Below are 18,644 nucleotides of genomic sequence, written 5' to 3'. Positions count from 1 at the left end.
AGTATGTACTCCAGAGGATAGCAGTACGGTCAATAACTAAGTATGCCTGTGTATTTATGCTGTCTCTGTGAACTCCATCAGAAATAACAGCCACATCTGGTGATTCATTCACTCACTCAATCATTTTGGGAGCACTCTGTACACAGGTATTGGGACACCTTTCCTATGCTTAATAAAACACTGCCCCAGGCATCTTTCCCATAGCACATGTGAAGCCATGCAGACAGTTTGTGCATAGGCGTGTCCTGGGGCTGATGCTTTGATTGATGCCCATCCCACCTTGAGCAGTGATGGTTGGAGATGTAACAGAGCCTTGCACATAGCAAGCCAGCACGCCACTCTCCACTCCAGCTCCTCTGCCAGTGTCACCTGATGGGCGCGTGTTGGATAAGATCCTCTCTGAGCTTAGGAAGCAAGTATATGAGTGTACACCTTTCTACCTTGTTCCTAGGATGCCAAGTTTGTGGAAGAGCGACGAAAGCAACTCCAGAGTTACCTACGCAGCGTCATGAACAAGGTCATTCAGATGGTGCCTGAGTTTGCTGCCAACCCCAAGAAGGAGACCCTGGTGCAGCTGGTGCCTTTCTTCGTGTGAGTATCTGTCCTGAGGCATGCTCTTGGGCGCTAAGCTCTGCTCCCTTTGCACAATTAGAGTTAGGTTCCCGGGCCTCTGTGCAGGTTTCCCAGTGTGCAAAGCGGCAGCACCTGGGAGCTATCGGTGGTGCTGAAACAAATTCCGCCCTGGACTGCTGCGCCTGGGAGCTGTCACTGGTGCTGAAACAAACTCCAACCTGGACCTTGCCAACCCAGTGTCTGAATGAGCATCCTTGATGGTCCTCCGTCAGCACTGAGCTTACATTTTTTTATTACATGTTTTTACGTGTGTGTGCATGTGTGGAAGGCAGAGGACCTCCGCCATGCGGTCCTAGGGGTTCAATGTGTACCCACAGCTCTGGTGCTGTTGTTAGGAGGATGAATCTAGGCAGTGCTTTGGAGTGGTGCCTTGTCCCTCTCTTCCAAATGTCTTCATTGCCTGGAACGTTTATGTCCTTGAGTTAAGATGACCAAGATCATGAAGTCCTGCGATTCTCATGATCTCCAGGTGTGGGAAGGCAATGATACCATTTCTAATACACTCTCCTTGTGGAAGTCCCAGGTGTAACAGGCCTCAGGGAGAGGCCTGTGGATCCTCACAGTTAAGTTTGAGAATCTCACGTGAGAAGTCCTTGTCTGAGTCTGTATGACTTGCTGGGACAAAGTTAACGTGTCCTTCTGCTGAGGTTCTTTACAAGAGTGTGCCGAAAGGAACCTGGGCTGTTCACACCCACAGTGATGCTGTAACCAGAAATGGGTGGATTTCTACTCTGTCTGTGGAATGTGCCCAGAGTTTCCAGTTTGAGCTTTGACCAGACAGACAGAGCTACTCTCTGCAGAGATCCTTTTACTGGTTTCGGTTGTCTTTAAGTCTAATGCATTGTATATTAAAAGATAACTTTCCCCTGTTTAAAAGAGACATGTTGGGACACTACATCTTCTCACTGTCAGTTACATCATGAGGAACACTAGCTCATGTCTCAGGCAGCTCTAGCCAGGCATCTATTAGGAATTAGCCTTTCCCTCTGAGCCCCAGAAGTTTAGACTTTACCAGCAGTTGTAAAGGGAATTCCAGGCCAGGCCCAGAAGGACAGATGACAAGGAATCTGAGAGAAGGACGGTCCCCAAGGATACCAGGGTCCACAGCTGGCTCCAGCAGTCCAGCCATCACAGACCGGTGTTCATTGCTACATGCTGGGCTGCTGGGTTGTGACAGCTGCATGTCAGTGCTGTGTCCAGCATGGGATGCAGGTCCAGCTGTCAGTGCTAATCAGTACTGAGAGAGAAATTGTCTGTTCCTCATTAGCACACAGAACACAGGGTCCAATTTTGTAGGCTTAAAGAACAAAGGAATTTCAGCAGAAGATTTGGAAAAGTGGAATTTTGAGTAAACAGTAGGCTAAAAACTCTGGTCAGCCCTAAGTAGCTTTATCTCTTTGGGTATCTCTCCTGTCTTTTGTGAGTAGGTGAGATTGCAGGGTGAGAGCTACAGGTTGTTCTCATTTTGGGGTTCAAAGAGGTGATCTGCGGTCAAGTCTTGCACATCTTGGCAGGGATCCCCAAAGATGTTTTCTATCTATGTTGCTCATAGAAGACCATGAAATCAGCGTCCTTAATGAAGAGCCTAGCCAGAGAGTTTCAGTTAAACAGTTACACACACACACACTCACAAATATATATACATATATACTGTCCCACACACATACAGACACAGATATGTATATACAGACATGCTACACAGACATACACAGATAGACATGTGTGTGTACACAAATGCACAGATACAAGAAGCAGGCACATATGTACACAGACACATAAATATACATGAATACACATATACGCACTTGTCAACTAAAGAGATAAATCCCTTAAAGCATCATGTTAATAAACCTCTGCGGCCTCCTTGTTTCTTTTCTGACATTGACTTGGGAGCTTAAAGGTCCTGTCTAGTGAGCGAATGTCCATGGGTGCATTTCCTTAGAAGCACTGTGGTGAGCTGGGCCAGCCCCATTCTGCACAATCCTTATCTCATCATCCTCTCTGCTCTCACTGGGTGGCAGCTGTGCTTGTTTTACTGTGGAACTGTGGTGGTGGTGGTGGTGGTGGTGGTGGTGCCATTAAAATACCAATCCCACAAGGACTTGTAGCAGTTCAAGTTAGAGCAGTGTGATTACATGTGTGAGCTATTTGATAACATGGAAAAGCGAAGGTCAGCCAGAGAGGAGACACGGCTGATCTTAGGGCTCCTCCCAGCACATGGGAAACCTGGGCAAGATGGTGCCCTCACCTGGGTTGGGGTCATAGTTGGAAACTTTACAGCCCATGGGCAGACCTAATCCCTCTGCTCAGTGTGCGCAGACAATGGAGTTTTCTCCTCTGTTTTTAAGTGAAGCAGTTGCCATTGTAAAACAACTAAATTCATCAGGTTAGGACATGAAATAATGCCAGGTTTCCCTTGAACATAAGATTGATCTTTCCCTGTCCCCACCATGCGACACTCAGCTTTGGGCATTGGTGACTCTGTACCTTAGATCCTCTGGTCTCAGATGCTAACCAGCTTCCCTGCCACACACGGTTCTCTGGCTGGTTTCTCACTGCTCACACTCACAGGGCCTGCCTAGCTCTGCAGAGACTAAAGGTGTGGCCCTGGATCGTGATCACTGTAAGAGCCCTTCCATAGATGATGGACTCGCGATACCCTGCCCCCCATGCTGCTGTGAGCCAGACTCTGTAGATGGGGCAGGGATCAGGGCTGTCAGAGCTTCTGAGAGGAGCTGGCTGCGAATCCCTCCTGTGTGCCTTTAAGTTCTCAGGGTTTTGCAGTTTTGTGTCTGGTGTTGGGTGGAGCCTGCGGCATATAGACTTTGCTGGTGTCAGTGTCGTTGTGTCTGGGAGGCTAGCATGGCCTTGGAGCAGCCTGCTGTCCCCACAAATCTGAGAGTGGAGAAGCAGCAGGCCCAGTGCCCGCTTTTAGCCTGTTTCCTTCCTTGACAGCAAAGCCTGCCTCACCCAGCACTGAGGCTGAAAGTGGGACGGTGGGAAGCGGGCATTTCTTCTCAACTTAGGTTCTGTGCCAGTGCGGCACACGGGAGTCCCCCCCTCCAAATAGGGAGCAGAAAGATAGCCTTTCTCACCGACCCTTGAGGAGGCCACATTTTCTGTGCTCTCCTGGCATTTCTGAGAAAGGTGGATCCCAAGGAATGTGACCTGCAGAAGTTTGCTCCGACCCCTGGGGGAAAGGTGGTGCCCCTAAGGAAGGGAGCCTGACTCCAAGAGTTCCCTGAGGACATGGGCAGCACATCATGTGGCTTCAGCCACTTAACATTATCATTAAAATGTATCTCCTCTGTGAAACTCAGCCCTTGGAAGCTGCTGTGCCCATGGGAGGGACAGATGGGGGGAGACAGAATAAAGTAGGTCACCGCATAGACCCCCACATGGAGGTTCAGCAGAAGTGTGGGGTTTCTCCACCCACCGTCACTTTTACTCCAAACGTTGTTAAATATAGTTTCTGCTGAGATGAGGAGAGCCATGCTCTCCCAGAGAGCAGTTAAGTGTAGCCCAGGGTCACGGTGGGCCGCCGTGTGCTCTTCCAGGCGCCACTTGAGCCCACGCGGAGGCTTCTTTGCTTCAAAAGATGTTACTGACGCATACGACTCAGAACGTTTTATCGTGAGTCGGGGTGGTGGGTCTTCAAGGGCCCTGTAGGTTCCAGTCCACATGGCCCCAAGTGGAGAGGGTTTAAAAGTAAGGGTTTAAGCTGGCCTTTGGGGTCAAAAGGACCATGGCTTGCTTTGCTGGGCTCTGTCCTTCTGTAGCCCTCTAATCTCCATTGTCTGCCCAGGTAGCTCCTGTCTGACCCAGGGCCAGAGGCAGCCTCTGTCCTTGGATCTCTATTTAGTCAGGAGGCACTGCACCCAACCCTCCTGAGCCATTGTGTTGTGAGGCTCCTCTTTCTCTTTCCTCCTTCCCGGCTGTTCATTTTGCCTTTGCAGATGCCGATGGCAAACAAAGGGGATGCCTGCAAATAAAATAACCCTGGTGTTCACTGCTTAGGATGTACCCCAGGAGCTTAAGAACCACACTCTAGAAGCATGGGTCTGTGTGCTTACAGCCTCCCTAGCCAGTAGGCATGGCACACACCGGCTGCAGTGCTGGTGGTATTGGCTGGGCTCCTCTCTGCCTGAGGCATTCATTAGCTCTGGGCTGTTGCTATGTCATTCTAGTCCAAGCTAGTATTGTCTGGTCACTGCGCTGGCCACTGTGAGCTGCTGTAACAGTGAGTGGGAAGCGGAGGATATTCTGAGAACAGGTTCTTGCTGGGGCAATCTTCAAGTCTGACTTTGGAATTGAATCATGAAGACCTCTCTCACTTAGGGATTTGGAGCATCCTTCCAGATGCAGGTTCCCAGGACTCTAATGAGAACAACTTGGGAGTCACTGGGGTGGTGGAGGTGCCCAAAGAAAGAGGGAGGAACAAAAAGCAGTGATGGCCAATGTTGGGCCCTGGGACAGGATAGAGTGTTCTTGCACCGGCCAGGCAGAGGGGAAGCTGGGAAGAAACTGTGAGGGTTGGAGGGGGTGTTTCCAGAGTTTCTCCTTTGTTTGAACAGACTGTGAAACATACAGTCTCAGAGCATCAAGAGTAGCAAGCTGTCCATCCCCAGGCTGCCAGGCTAGCAGAGGCCCCACAGAGCAGGTGGCATGGCACAGCTGTGGTGGCGTCCCTGCCACATCAATGGAAGAATGTCCTAAGTCAGCCATCAGGGTCAACATAGGGGAGCAGGGAAACTCCAAGGGATCAGGCCAGCTTGCTTTAGGGCAGGGCATTTCCCAACCGGCAGACGTGGGAAGCCCTCATTCTTCAGTGAATAGTGTATACAGAAACAGGACCCTTTGGCTACGGTGCCATGTTGCCATGTTGCCATGTCTGAGTGGGCTCGTTGGATCTTGTAAAGCTCTCTGCAGACCTGTGGGTTCCCTGGTCAGGAGTGAGACAGGAGTTGAAAACCATGTGTTCTTCACCCTGCCAGATGCCAGAGCTAGGCTGGGCTTCTTCCCACTGGGTCATTAAGACCCATTTGTTCCCTTTGGTGTTTGTGTTGCTGATCCTTCCTCAGGTGAGAAAATGAATGTGAGAATGAAGTAACACAGCGTGCAGCTGGGGCGTGGGGGCTGGGAGCACGGGGGAGGGCGGGCTGCAGAAAACTTTTATGCTTCTCTTACTAGTTCACCATTGCCAAGTTCAGGGGTTCGATTAGGGGTCCTCTTGCCCAAGTCAGAATAAAGCCTGGTGTGGAGGCACGTAGCTGCTGCTCTCCACTTCCTGGGGAAGTTCCCTGGGTACAAGCTGTGCCTGCTACAGCCCCTCCAAATGATGCCCCCAGGAGCTGACTGGCACTCTCCTAGGTCCTACCACAGCCCACAATTTGGGGCTTACTTGAAGTGCAGGTTTCAGAAGGCCTGGAAAATGAGGCTCAGGAAGATGCACGAGAGCTTGGGGCCTGGCATTACTGTGGAGCCATGGCCTCTGATGTCTGCTCTACACTGCACCTGACCTGCTGTCCCTAGCTGGCTTGCTTGGGAGCCACAGCCCTTCTGTGTCCCTTGTGTGTCCAGTATGCCCAAGGTATGCTAAATGGCCTTAGAACACTGAGACCCGTGTCCCACCATCTCAGCAGTGTAGCTCAGTGGTGTGCTCCTGGGGAGGAGGAGCAAAACGGCTTGGGTCGCTCTTGTTCACACTTGGGAGCTGCTGCAACGGGGCTGCAGATGCTCACCCAGCTGTCCTGGGAAGAGCGGCAGAGCATACAGTACAGCAGGAAGCAACCATCCTGTTGCAGCTGTCCTGGGAAGGCCGGCTGAGCCTACAGCACAACAGGAAGCAGCCATCCTGTTGACACTTGGACAGCCATTTGGCACCTTTTCCTCTCAAGGGCTCAGGAGTGGCATCTGTGGAGATGGAGGGCTTTAGGCCAAGTGTGGCCTGAGGCTGTGTCCTACCTGGTAACCTGGTGACTGTGAACTTGCCCCTCTGCAGCCTTTGTGCCTCTATCTCCCCTGCTGCAGACAGTGTTGGCAGTCGGCACGCCAAGGTGGAGCTGCACAAGAACCACAAAGCTGCAATTGTGACAGCTGCTGGTGTCACTCATGGGGGTGTGCACAGAATTCCTGAGCTCCTTAGAAACAGGGCAGAGAGGGTGTGGCGTTGAGATGTCAGGCAAGCGTGTTCACTACAGACCGTGGTGGTGGAACTCCAGCTGTGAGTGCACAGAGCTACGGCTGGATATTAGGCCTTCAGAGCTGTGTGGCCTAGCTCACTCTCTGCCTCAGTGTCCTTACCTGTAAAATGGGGCTCAGAGTCACAAAGACCTCAGAGGCTTGAAAATATTAAAAGAAATGCCACCAAGCGTGTGCCTTTGCAGGGCCCTGTTCTGACTGCAGTCACAGCCTGGCTTCTGTGTTCAGAGTCTCACTTTGGTCCCCAAAGGATATGGCTTGGCAGCACAGATATTAGTACAACTGCTGCCCCACTTCGTGGCTTTTATTTTAAATACTGGAGCCTCAGAGAATCCGGTTTGGAGGAAGGGAAGCAAATTAGGTCATCTTTGGCACAATACCCTCCATCCAATTTAGGGTTGGTGAAAAAAACCACAACCCCTGTAATAGTGGAGGTGTGGGAACAGCACATGGGGCGCTCAGGTGACTCGATTCACCATGGTGCCACCCCATCCTGGTGTCAGCTTTTCTATCTGTGAGTCAGGTAGTCACACAGCACACAGCCTTCCCTCCCAACTTCAAAATGTGCTGTCTAGGGTGACCATGAGTGGTTACCAGTGAGATACCTACTGCCTTGATGCTGCTTTGCAGAAAACATCAGTCCTGGGTCTTTGGTGGCCCCAAGTCCGAGCACTGCTCCCACTGCAGATGGCAGGCTATGAGGCCCTGGAGTTGACTGGACTCTTGGTGGGGCCTCAGGTGCCTCTCCTTGTATCATATCTAGGGCAAAGGGGGAGGGTCACTCAGTCCACACCAACTCACAGGTTGAACAGGGGTGATGTGGGAGGAAGGGGCCAGTACACCATGCACTGGGGCCAGGGATCCCTTCTGACAGGTTGTGTGAGGAACTTGGAACACCCTCATATTGCATTCTGTCCCTGCTGAGCCTCCTGGCATATGTAGAATGCCCACACAGCCTGGCTTGCCATCCCTGGCAGAGTCACCAACTCCATCAGAGTAAGACGTGTCTCAGAGCTCCATGGAGGGGCCTTCATTACCTCCAGCCTGAGTGGCCAAGTCAGCCACGGTAAGGGGCAGGCTCAGGCTGCAGCTGGTGGGCTAAGTCAGCTGTCCAGGCTGTTCCTCCTGCAGAACTCTCTCTAAGCCCAGGAGGGAAAGAAGTTGATGGTGGCTAGGGTTCTGATAGTATGTCCTGACACTCGGCTGGAAAGAGTTGACAAGGGAGAGTCATGCATGGACCACCTTTAGTAACTTGCTTTTCCTGGACTCCTAACTCTTACCCAAGAGGCCAAGTTTCACACCAGAGCCATGACTGAGCACAATGGAAATGGTGTCATAGAAATGGTCTTGGGACAGTCATCGATTCTTTCAATTTCTTCAGCCAGCCACGAGGTGGGTTCCACTCACCCTCTAGTAACTCTGGGATTACCCATAATGGCTCGTTTCCTCCAGTCACCCCTCAGCACAGGTGGGGAAATGGGCAACCTGTTGGACGTGACTTGGCAGAGTCCATAGCTAGGCAGCTGCAGGCCTGGACTTCAGTGATGTAAGACTCCACTGCTCAGGTCCTTCCCTGCCATTAGAGAATGGAATGGCAGTCAGGCCATGGAGTGTGCTGGATGAGAAAGAGGCAGCCACAGTCCACCTAGGGGCAGCCTTGGAATGATGGCCAATGTTTCTCACCCATGCAGACTGTGGTCAGAGGGAGGGAGCCCAGATCCCCAGCCAGGTCTCTCCATTGCCTCCTGTAGTTTCCACACCATGTGTTGCTGCTGGACCACCACAGTGAGAAAGGGACTGGTGACAAGTCACTTCTGAGAGGGGCTTGAACCACAGGAACAAGCTGGAATAGTCACTGTCCGACAGTGAAGGGCTGCTGTGGTCCTCTCTCGGGACTCTGATTTTTGGGATCAGCCTCCCTCAGTCTCAGTACATAGACATGAGGCCATGGTGGGCTCAGGTCCTTAGCTTGTCTTTGTGTTCTCACAATCCTTGCGTGTGCTCCCACAACACGGAGATGCTAACATGACTGCACGGGGCTGCAACATTGGAGCCATGAGGATGAAAAGCACACAGTAGGTGCCTAATCATGCAATCCATGTTTCCTTTTAGTCCCATGAAGGATACAGTGAGGGGGATATGAACACTAGATGGATGGATTGGTAATTATAAACAAGAGAGAAAACTTTTTTCCCATTACCCACAGGACTGTTGTGATTCAAACTGTTGTTTTGACTAAAAAGTGAACAAAACATGATGAGGAAATTAGAGATGTCTAAGTAGTTACCTTCCTTGCTTTAAAAAAAAAAAACAAGGGAAACTTTACACATACGCAGTTATAGAGTCAAAGGGTTCAAATTAGTCCTAGTACTCAAAGGAGGATCAGGCTTATTTAGCTTGTCCTAGGATCTGTCAGTGTAGTAGCCCAGGCTGGCCAGGAGCACAGCCCAGAGTAGTGGCTGCCCTCCGCCAAGTGCAGGGTGTACACCTGATGCTTGCCAGGCATGCTGACAGTGCTAGAACAAGTCCCCACCTATGGCTAGGGACACAGACATTGAGCCTAGGGGCAGGGGGTCATGCATACCAGCTGGTGCTTACTTCAGAGACAAGTGGGAACAAACCTGGTGTGGACATGTTACTGTGGGTAGAGAAGCCCTCAAAGGTAATGTGACATGGTATAGATCCTATATATCCCTCATGGACAGATCCAGGCAGAGAAAACCACAGGTGCAAAGACGATCGGTGCATGGTAGTCAGAAGTGCGAGGAAACCCTGTGGTGTAGGGAATGGCTGGGCCATCCTGGAGGAGGAGTTTGATCATCCAAGGGTGAAGCAAGGTGACTCTGGGGAGGTGAGAGGGATGGGAGCAGCTGCTAGCCCCTGGTGTGTTTGGAATGAAGTACTGGTGAAGTGTGGATGAGAGAGTGGTGACATCGCTGGCGTGAGGGATTAGAAGCACAGAGTTGCCATTTAGTAAATGATGACTCAGAAGTGCAAGGAATGGGCTTTGTGAGGCCTTTGGACACTCATGCTGGGCAGATAGTGCATCCAGAACCCAAGGACAGAGGCTTACAAAGCATAAACTGAAGAGCTGCCTGTGGGCAGGCACCTGAGTTAGGTTAGGTCATGGAGGACAGAGGAGCTTACGGGAGAGGACTCGTGGCTGTACTTGGGAGATGTCAGTAGGTGGAGAGGGGCTCATGAAGGAGGTGTATGGAGCACACTCCCAAGTGATAGGTCCTAGAAACCGAGGGACACAGCCCAGTGGGGAAGGAAAGCACAGTGTTTGGAATTTTCCAGACTAGAGCATCCCCTGCCTCCCTGCCGGTGAGAATGGCTGCTACATGGGAAACAGGTGGCCCTGGCTCACACACCTGCCGGCTGGGAGGGGTCTGCCCTCTGATGCTAGAGTGGGCTCTGAGTGGTGCCTCCGCTGCCTGCCAAGCCAGCGCGGCCCAGAGTGTCTAGATACTGGAAGTATGGCTTATTAGATGGGCTGGTGCAGCCTCAAGCCCAACCAGAGGCTCACCTCATCCCCTGTTACCTTTGTCCACTGTCTTCAGCCTAAGCTGGTCCCCATCTTGATTTTTAGGACTGAACCCTTGACTGGTGAAGCCAGTGGCAACATCAATGCAGTTAGGTGTTGCCACAAACAGAAGTCTTCCCTGGGGCCATTTTCTGCCTTTATAACTCAAGGTCTCAAAGGCTTCATCCTAAGTATAGCCAACTGTGGGTAGGGGGCATAGAAAACACGGCCTGGCAGGGTTTGCACTGTGCTTGAGAAGCAGCTGCTGGAAAGATGGTCCTGAGGGTTGGGCCAATAGGGCACAGGAGGTGGGGCATTTCTAAACAAGTTGCCTAGATGCTCTGACACTCATGTGCCCTCTCCCCTGCACCTCAGACCTCTTCACTGTTGGTGGGTCTGCACAGGGAATGGCAGGAAAGGCAGCATCTTTGTTGGATGAGTGACATGTCCCCTGCTGACTGACAGGCAGGCTGATGTGACGATGGCCATAGCTCAGCTGGACTCCTTAAGTGCCCAGAGGTTTGTCCCTTTTGATATAAATGGAGACCAGTGTGTTAGGTGCCATCGCAGTGACCTCCAAGCCTGCTGGTTGAGTCGATGGCAGTGATTGTGCCAGTGGAGCAGGGAGGCTCTGAAGGCCAGGCACTGTTGCTTATAAACATCTATGGCACTGCTACTGGTACTGTACTCCTTTAAAATGGCCCCTGAGACTCCTGTGCTCCTAGTCCCACCTGCTGTGTCCTTTGCCTGGGGCTGTCCCTGCTGCAGGGCTTCATCCTCTTCTGCAGCCCTGTAGATCTGGGATGATAGCAGAAGCCCCTGTCCCAGTGAAGAGCAGAGTCTGTGCCCGTGCTCCCAGGTCTGTGAGGAGCAGAGTCTGTGCCCGTGCTCCCAGGTCTGAGCCACTGCAGAGTAAGAACCACTGCAGCCATTTAGCACCCGCCTTGCACTCACACAATTACAGGTAAGGGCACTGATGTGTCTGCCTGTGTCTTAGGCGTACAGGAAGGTCCTTGCTTTGTTTGCCCTGTGTGAGGAGCTGTGGAATGAGCCAGGCCACAGGCATATTGCTGCCTTTGCTGTTTGCCTGCTTGTTTTTGCTGCTGCTGGTGGTCTGGTTCCTTTGGGTTTTTATGGTGCTGGAAATGGGCATTGCACACATGAGGCAAGTGCTCTGTCCTCGTGCTACGCCACTGAATGCACTTGTGGATCAGGTAAGTACTGAGTCATTTCTGTCAGGTTTATAACCAGAGTCCCTGCTCTGGGAGCTGAAGATGTGAGGCCTGGCCACTCACCTCAAAGGAGAAAGAAGAAAGTAATGAGTAAAAGGCAGGGTCGGGATTTTAGCCACAGTAGACATGTGTAAGCATTGGCAGCTGCTGGGAACACTGGTGTGACTATGCAGGGACGCCACAGGACAAAGGCAGAGGTTGAGCTTGTTAAACAGTGCTGGGCAAGGTGTGGCCTGGGTGACCACTGGCCACTTCTCGTTCTATAAAGGTGCCCCAGGAAGGTCTAACTCCCACGAGATGATTGATCCTGCTTTAGATCCCACTGTGTCTTCGGGGGGTGGGGGGCTGTTCCTAAGATGGAAGGTGGCTGTAGTTTTGGGACAGTGGCTGAAGACTTTGGCACACTTCCTTGGAGATCTGAAATAGGATGTAAAAGCAGACTAATCTCTGTGCCCTTGGCCTAGAAGAGGGTAGGCTAGGTTAGCTGTCCCTGGTTTGAAGACACTCCTTGTGTGCCTCCTGCGGCTTAGCACAAACAGATATAGAATGAAGGCAGAGCTGTATTCAGAGAACAGGTGGTGCCTACTGGGGTGACACATGTACTGGGAATATAGAGGCAGGCGGATCTGTGAGTTTGGAGCTAGCCTGATCTACATCGTGAGTTCAGACTAAACAAGGCTACAGAGTGAGACCTTGTCTCAAAAAAAAAAAAAAACCCAAAAAAAAAAAAAAAAAAAAAAAACCCCACAAAAAACAAAACAACAACAACAAAACCCAAAACCCCCTGTAGTTTCCAAGAGCCTGATTGCTCTGTAGTCTCTGGCGTTCCCTGTGCAGCCTAGGGAAGGGTAATATCCAGTGATCCCACCAGACAAAGGGCAGAGGTCAGTGTAGTCCCACAAAAGCAAGGCCTCGGAGTCATCTTGGACATCTCATAGCATTCTGCCCTCACTGTCTTCAAGAGAGAGGTGAGCCTTTTGCCCCTGCACATTCTGTCTGGATGTAGCATTTGTCACCCAGCTATAATGTCTGGAGGACATGTATTGGAGACAGGACTCCCGCAAGCATGAGAACACAACCATGTTGGAAGTTTACGGTGGCCTGTGTCACAGTGACCACTGGTTGGTTCCCCTGCCCTTGAGTGCACTGTCTTCTCTGCTTGACACCCTTCCATGACTCCTGAGAGTCCTCTACCTTCCAAGGCCATGCCCTTGGGGACCTCTTCACGGGCAGTTTCCTCTTGGGCTACATACAGTAACTCTGCCAGAGCCCCTCATGAAAGGAACAATTTAAGGAGCCCATTTGGTTTCAACTCAGAAGGAACCTGTTATGGTCAAGGTCAAAACACAGCATGGCAGGGTGCTCTGGTAGGGCAGGAGAACCCTTCCTGGCTGTCGGGCACACTTGCAGTGAACCTCGCCTCCAGATTCACCCAGACACCGTCCTGATCTCCATGAAGCAGCACAGAGAAGTTCAGTGATGTATCGCTAGCGTGAGAAGGGGAAGGCAGCATGGTGCACATTTTCCATTTGTAGAATTAACAAGCAAAGCAGTAAGTTACACACACACACACACACACGCACACACGCACACACGCACGCACGCACGCACGCACGTACACATACACTGTACAGTAGGTAGCTCAAGAAAGGTATATCAGAACTAAAGAGGGTTGTTCCCTGGACGCCAGGGCTGGTGGGGCATACACATGCCACTTGTGCTTTTCTGTTTAAAGTTGCTCCACTTTCTGTGTTACCTATTCCAGGAAGTAATGAAATAAGATTCCACATTTCAAAAGGCTTGAGGCTGAAAAGCAGAGCTAGTGAAGACAGAGGGAGCAGTCTCTTGGCCACGTCTCCTTTGACTTCCAAGAAAGGTGCAGAGGTCTTTTTTATGGACCTCCTTCTTCTGTCTGAACATCCTTGTTCTAATAGCCTCTTTCTGGGAGGAAGCCTGGGAAGGAGGAAGCTGAAGTCCTCACAACATTTAACTGGAAATGAACCCTGAGGTGAGCGGTACAGGCACCAAGCGAGGTGGCCTTGCCCTTCTCTAAGAGTTTCCTCCACTGAGCTCTGGCTTCCAGCTGCCCTGAGCTTTGTTGTGAGGTGAGGCCTGGTCTGGAATGAGGCGTGGCATACAGCTGCTAGGAAGGCACTCTGTAGAGCACTCTGTCCCCCTAGCTTGACTTGCATGCCTCCTCTAGAGACAGTCCAAAGTCAAGTCCCAACATTCACTGTTCGCCAGCCCACCAGAAACCCACCCTACCCTCAGTGATCAGTGGATTCGTTCATGTATTGATTGGTGCTTCAATTCCTCTGCTTCCTGATTTCCGCCCTGGACTTTCCAGAAAGCTCTAAATGAATCTTGCAGCTTAGCTCGAGCACGGTTTGAAGTTTGGTGACTCTAGAGCATACATGGGCTGAGAACCACTTTTGTGAGCCCAGAACAGACCCCAAGTGTATCCACTCAGCATCCTTCTGTGCGATGCAGGCTGCTGCTTGTAAGTCTGTTCTCACCTCCCACCTGACAGGGCGCCCCAGGTCTGAGTGAGACAACTCAGGGCAGTAACAAGGTCTCTTCCCTCACCAGCAGCTGAATAGCACAAGGGCTCTGGGGTTGCCGTCTTCCTAGCTGGATGATGGAGACCTGCCGCCAACCCTCAGAAGGGAGAGCGAGCGGGCGAGCTGGAGGCTGAACTTTGTTGATGTGGTTGCTGCTCTGCGGGTCACTTGGTCTGTGTCGTAGCTGCTCATCTTTGCTGATACCATCGGAATAAAACCATTAGGGAAGTGATTGGCCGTGGTCACTTTACCTGCAGTACACTAGCGCACTGGAAAGGAAGTCTTCCAGGCCGGGGGCAGGCATGGGCTGCAAGAGTCTGAGCAGTTGTATGGACACAGCCATCACTGTCCTGAGAAGTCATCCTCAAGGTGCCACTTGAGGAGGCATAGGAAGTGCCCAGGGAGGGTGAGGGGGCTCCAGGATGGCTCCAGACACACAAGGTCTGGTAGCATTTAAGCAACCCCTGCCTGCCATGGGAAGTGGATTGGCCCAGGCTCGCACCCAGAGCCACAGCTGAAGTTGTGAACTCGGGGGTGATATTCAGTGGATGGATTTGCTGTTAGACTTTGAGAACTCAGCTTTCAGGTTGAGTTAACATTGAAGCCTTTGGAACTGAGGGACCAGGCACTGTTATTGTGGGACGGAACATCACTGAGAGTCACCCGTCTGAGGCTGGAATTAGGACAGGTTAGCCATGTTTCCCAGGCTGTCTTGATCCTCCTGTTTTCCATCCCCAAGCGTAGGGCTGCTAGGACAGCAGACAGACACCAGAGCACCCACAGCAGCATTAGACTGTAGTGGGGGCCCCCAACCTCACACCTCTAGCCACTGTCCCCATAGAGCCCTCTATTACCTTTGGCCAGGGCTTCCTCACTATGCTTTGCTACCCCTCTGCCAGGAAGACCCTGCTGGAGTTGACACCATGCTCATTTTGACCACCCATTTCAACATGAGCACATCCTCAATGGCCTCTGTCTCCTCACTCTTTACAGAACTCGATGGGAAAAGACTCTTGCCACAGCTTACAGAGTATAGCAAAGAGGAGAGAGCCCAGGATCCACTCACAGTAGGGCTGAGTCTGGGGAAATGAACACATTTCCCCCATACTTTTATGTACATAGGAGGTTATTTGCTTGAAGATTAGCATTATTAGACTGGGTAAGGAGGAAGAGAAGCTTTGAGACCGTATCCCACATGCACTCCTCTTTCCCTGGGACCTGCAGGGCATCCTGAGCAATGGCTGAGAGGCTTAAGAATACATCTGTCCATTGAACACACATCTGTGCCCACCCATGTCATGTGGCAGCCCCACCTACCCCAGGGTTGTGAACCACACCTTGGCCACCAAACACTGGCAATGCCCTGATTCTCCTCTTGGACGGACACCAGCGGGCACAGGGGTTTCGGAGGAGGCATGCTATCTTTGGATGAGGCCGTGTTAGAGATGAAGGGATGCCTGGCAGAGCACTTGGCTAGTGACAGCCTCAAAAACAGGCTCGTGCATGGCACCCAAAGCTAGCTCAGACAGCCCGGGTTAGTGGGCCTTCCAGGCTGCTTAAAAAGTGGGAAACGTTTACCTCATGTCTTCCAGTCACACTGACCAAGTGGTGCTGGCCAGATACCCCTCCCTCTGTGCGGTCTCCACTGCTCTCACATGTGACCCCATTCCCTGCTGTGTCATTCCCATTTAAACTCTAACTTTATCCAGATCTCTTCCTGTCTTGCAGGGACATCACCCCACCGGGAGAACCGCTGAACAAGAGCGGCAGGCCCAAAGTCGTTTCCCGCTTCCCTAAGCTGTCCCGAGGCCATCCCAGGGAGGTGCGCAACGTGGAACCTCAAAGCGGTGACCTCTGACCCCGGTGGACTCTCCGCCCCCAGCCACTTTGTGCTTAACCTTGGCATGGCAGCTGGCCCTGGACACCTTGGCAGGATGACCCTGTCCCCACAGAGAACACCCTTCCTGCTGCTGCTGCTGCTGCTGCCACACGCCACCCAATTAAACTGGTCAGTTTTAGCTGCCGGGTCTCTGTCCTTAGAGCAAGCCATTGCTCACTGGACAGACACAGATGGGGACACTGTTACTACCCCCAGGGGGGCCAGGTATGGTTGTCACCCCTCCAGTCCTGCCAGCAGGACAGTGGGGGCCAGGCTGGGCCCAGACCCCTGGCTGAAATCACAACACATGGCAGATGGATCCTTCAGATGCCACCCATGACGCTTTCCCATGCGGGAACTAGAATGACTGTTACACTCTTGAATTTCCTGATGCAACTGCCTGCTGCAGTCTGTGGATGGGGTCTCCTTCCCTGTCCTCCTCCCGCTCTGGTGGTTAGACACCCAGCAGTACTGTCACGTGGCTGGCATGGATGTGATTCCTCCATCTAGTGGCCTAGCAAAGGCATTGGCAGTGACTGGTCCTTGAGGAACTGTCCTTCCCCCATCCACACAGGACACCTGAGACTGCCGGAGCAGGGACACTAATCGGACCTGAGGGCTCTAACCGCCAGCACAGCCCTCAGCAGCAGCCCGAATACTCGGGCCCGAGAATTGGCGCTGTGACCTCATGCCACAAGAGATTGGCTCTGGTCATTACTGTGGAAGGTTGGCCCTATGGGCTCTCAGACCCAGTGCCCGAACTGAAAAGAGAATGATTGTCCCCGAACGTGTTAGCACCAACGGTCCCCTGACAGCTCAGCGGGAGCAGCATGCTGTGTCCCCACAAGATGAAGTTCTATTGTCTCAGGGTCCCATCCTAGTCCAGGGCTCACAGGCATGAAGTGGAATGAGATCCGATGCTTCACAGCTCTGCCTCCCTCTGCCTTCAAGCCTGGGTCCCCCTGATTCTCAGAAGCCACTGTCAGCGATGGTCTGTGTTCCTAGGTCAGAACCTCCTTGCCGTCTTCATACAGCTTGGAGGAGCTTGCCGAAGAGACCGTGTACCAAGCAGTGTGCCAATGAAGGAGCCCACAGTGGCGTCTACCAAGGGGCGACTTCTTAGGCGGTGGCGGGAGGCAGCCTGAGCATGAACTCGAAGGGCTGAAGCTCAGAGGCAGACTTCGGCGAACAGTCTGTGGAAGCAGAGTCTTTCTGGTACCTTGGAAAGCTTGGGGAAGGTCCCTGAGAAGCCAGAAGGGACTTCAGAGTGCAGGAGAGGCCTGAACAGCTCCAACTCTGGAGGGCTCCTTGGGGCAGACAAGTGGGCTGTGCACAGACGAGGGAGAGCACACCGGCCTTCCCTCGAGGCTAGGCCCAGGAGCTGGGGGGCTGGGGGAGGGGGGACAGGGCTGCCCTCTTCAGTTTGTTGGGAAGGGAGGACCCAAGAGTCTTCTCAGCCCTAGAAAGTCAACATGGGTCATCCCTTGTCTGCCTGCGATGCTTCAGGCTCCACACAGACACCACACCCAGCGTGTGGGTTGGGCATGCGGTTTGCAGTTGGGCAAACTGAAGCATGTATAAAGGCCTTAGGAGGTTTTGGCATCCCCAAGTCCACCCCCTGAGCTGAGGGACCCAGCATGGAGATGCTTCGTATTCTATCGTGTTCTATACAGACAGGATCCTGCTACGCTCCCACCTCTTCCACAGCAGAGTCTGAGCACCAGGTCTTTGGGGCACACGGCCTAAGGCTCTCTCACTGCAAACAGGACACACAGAGTCATCTTTCACATTCAGTACTGCAGTTAAAGCAGGGAGGGAGAGAAGGAAGGAAGGAAGGAGAGAAGGCAGGCAGACACCCGGACCTGAGGCCTTGGTTTTCCAGGATTAGTTATGGGGACCACGCCCTACTTTGCCATAATGTGAATACAAAGGCTCGGTTCCAGGGACTTGGTAGGGCCCTTTGGTTACTTGACATTTGCTTCCTACTCAGTCCTTTTCCCCAACTTGGGGGTTGACACCATGGCCTTTGCAAGTGCTAGACAAAAGCTCTCCACTGAGCCACACTCTAGGCCTGCCCACACCCTGTCTCCACAGAAACTCAGCAGCTCTTGGTTCCAGGCTGTCTGTCTTATACCTCACAAGCACATCCTGGGACTCAGGCAGAGAGCAGGACAGGGTGGACTCAGGTGATGGAAGGCTGTTCCCACAATGCTCCCCAGGTCTGAGGCCCCGAGTCCAGAGAGGAGTGCAGAGCCGTGCTCACCCAGTGTGATACAACCTCAGCTCTTCAGGAGACCGCTTCCTAATCCTCACCCTGACTGTGGCCTTGGCATTCTTGCAGCTGCTAAAACTTTGTTCCTGTAAGAGTTCACATGTCCTGAGGGCAAGTCACAGTGTTCTGGGTCTTGGTCACTGTGTCATCTATTCCAGCTTCATCTGTCTGTGTAACCTGTAGACACTCTGGCCCCTGTTCTCCCAGACCCACCACCAGACCCCTCACATCGGCAGCCTGCACCTGAACCTGCATCCACTCACCCAGTAAGCTCAGTTGAGGGACTTGGGAGAGCTTAGCCCCTCTGCCAGCCGGACCACTCAGGAGCAGGCAGTCTCAC

At 52.4% G+C, this 18,644-nt stretch overlaps 1 protein-coding gene across 3 annotated transcripts in view; it reads left to right on the top strand.

The window, feature by feature from the left end:
* The window catches only part of Snx29 (sorting nexin 29), a 405,066-nt gene extending 386,698 nt beyond the window's left edge, over positions 1–18,368 (top strand). For all 3 annotated transcript variants that reach the window (XM_032912855.1, XM_032912856.1, XM_032912857.1), the window contains 2 exons: positions 452–591; positions 15,882–18,368. In XM_032912855.1, coding sequence (XP_032768746.1) covers positions 452–591; positions 15,882–16,011 — 270 coding nt within the window. In that variant the 3' untranslated portion in view covers positions 16,012–18,368. The remainder of the gene's footprint in view (positions 1–451; positions 592–15,881) is intronic.
* The last annotated feature ends 276 nt before the right edge of the window (positions 18,369–18,644 follow it).

Source organism: Rattus rattus, chromosome 9 (genome assembly GCF_011064425.1).
Source record: "Rattus rattus isolate New Zealand chromosome 9, Rrattus_CSIRO_v1, whole genome shotgun sequence".
NCBI lineage: Eukaryota > Metazoa > Chordata > Mammalia > Rodentia > Muridae > Rattus > Rattus rattus.
This window is presented reverse-complemented; position numbering and strand designations above follow the sequence as displayed.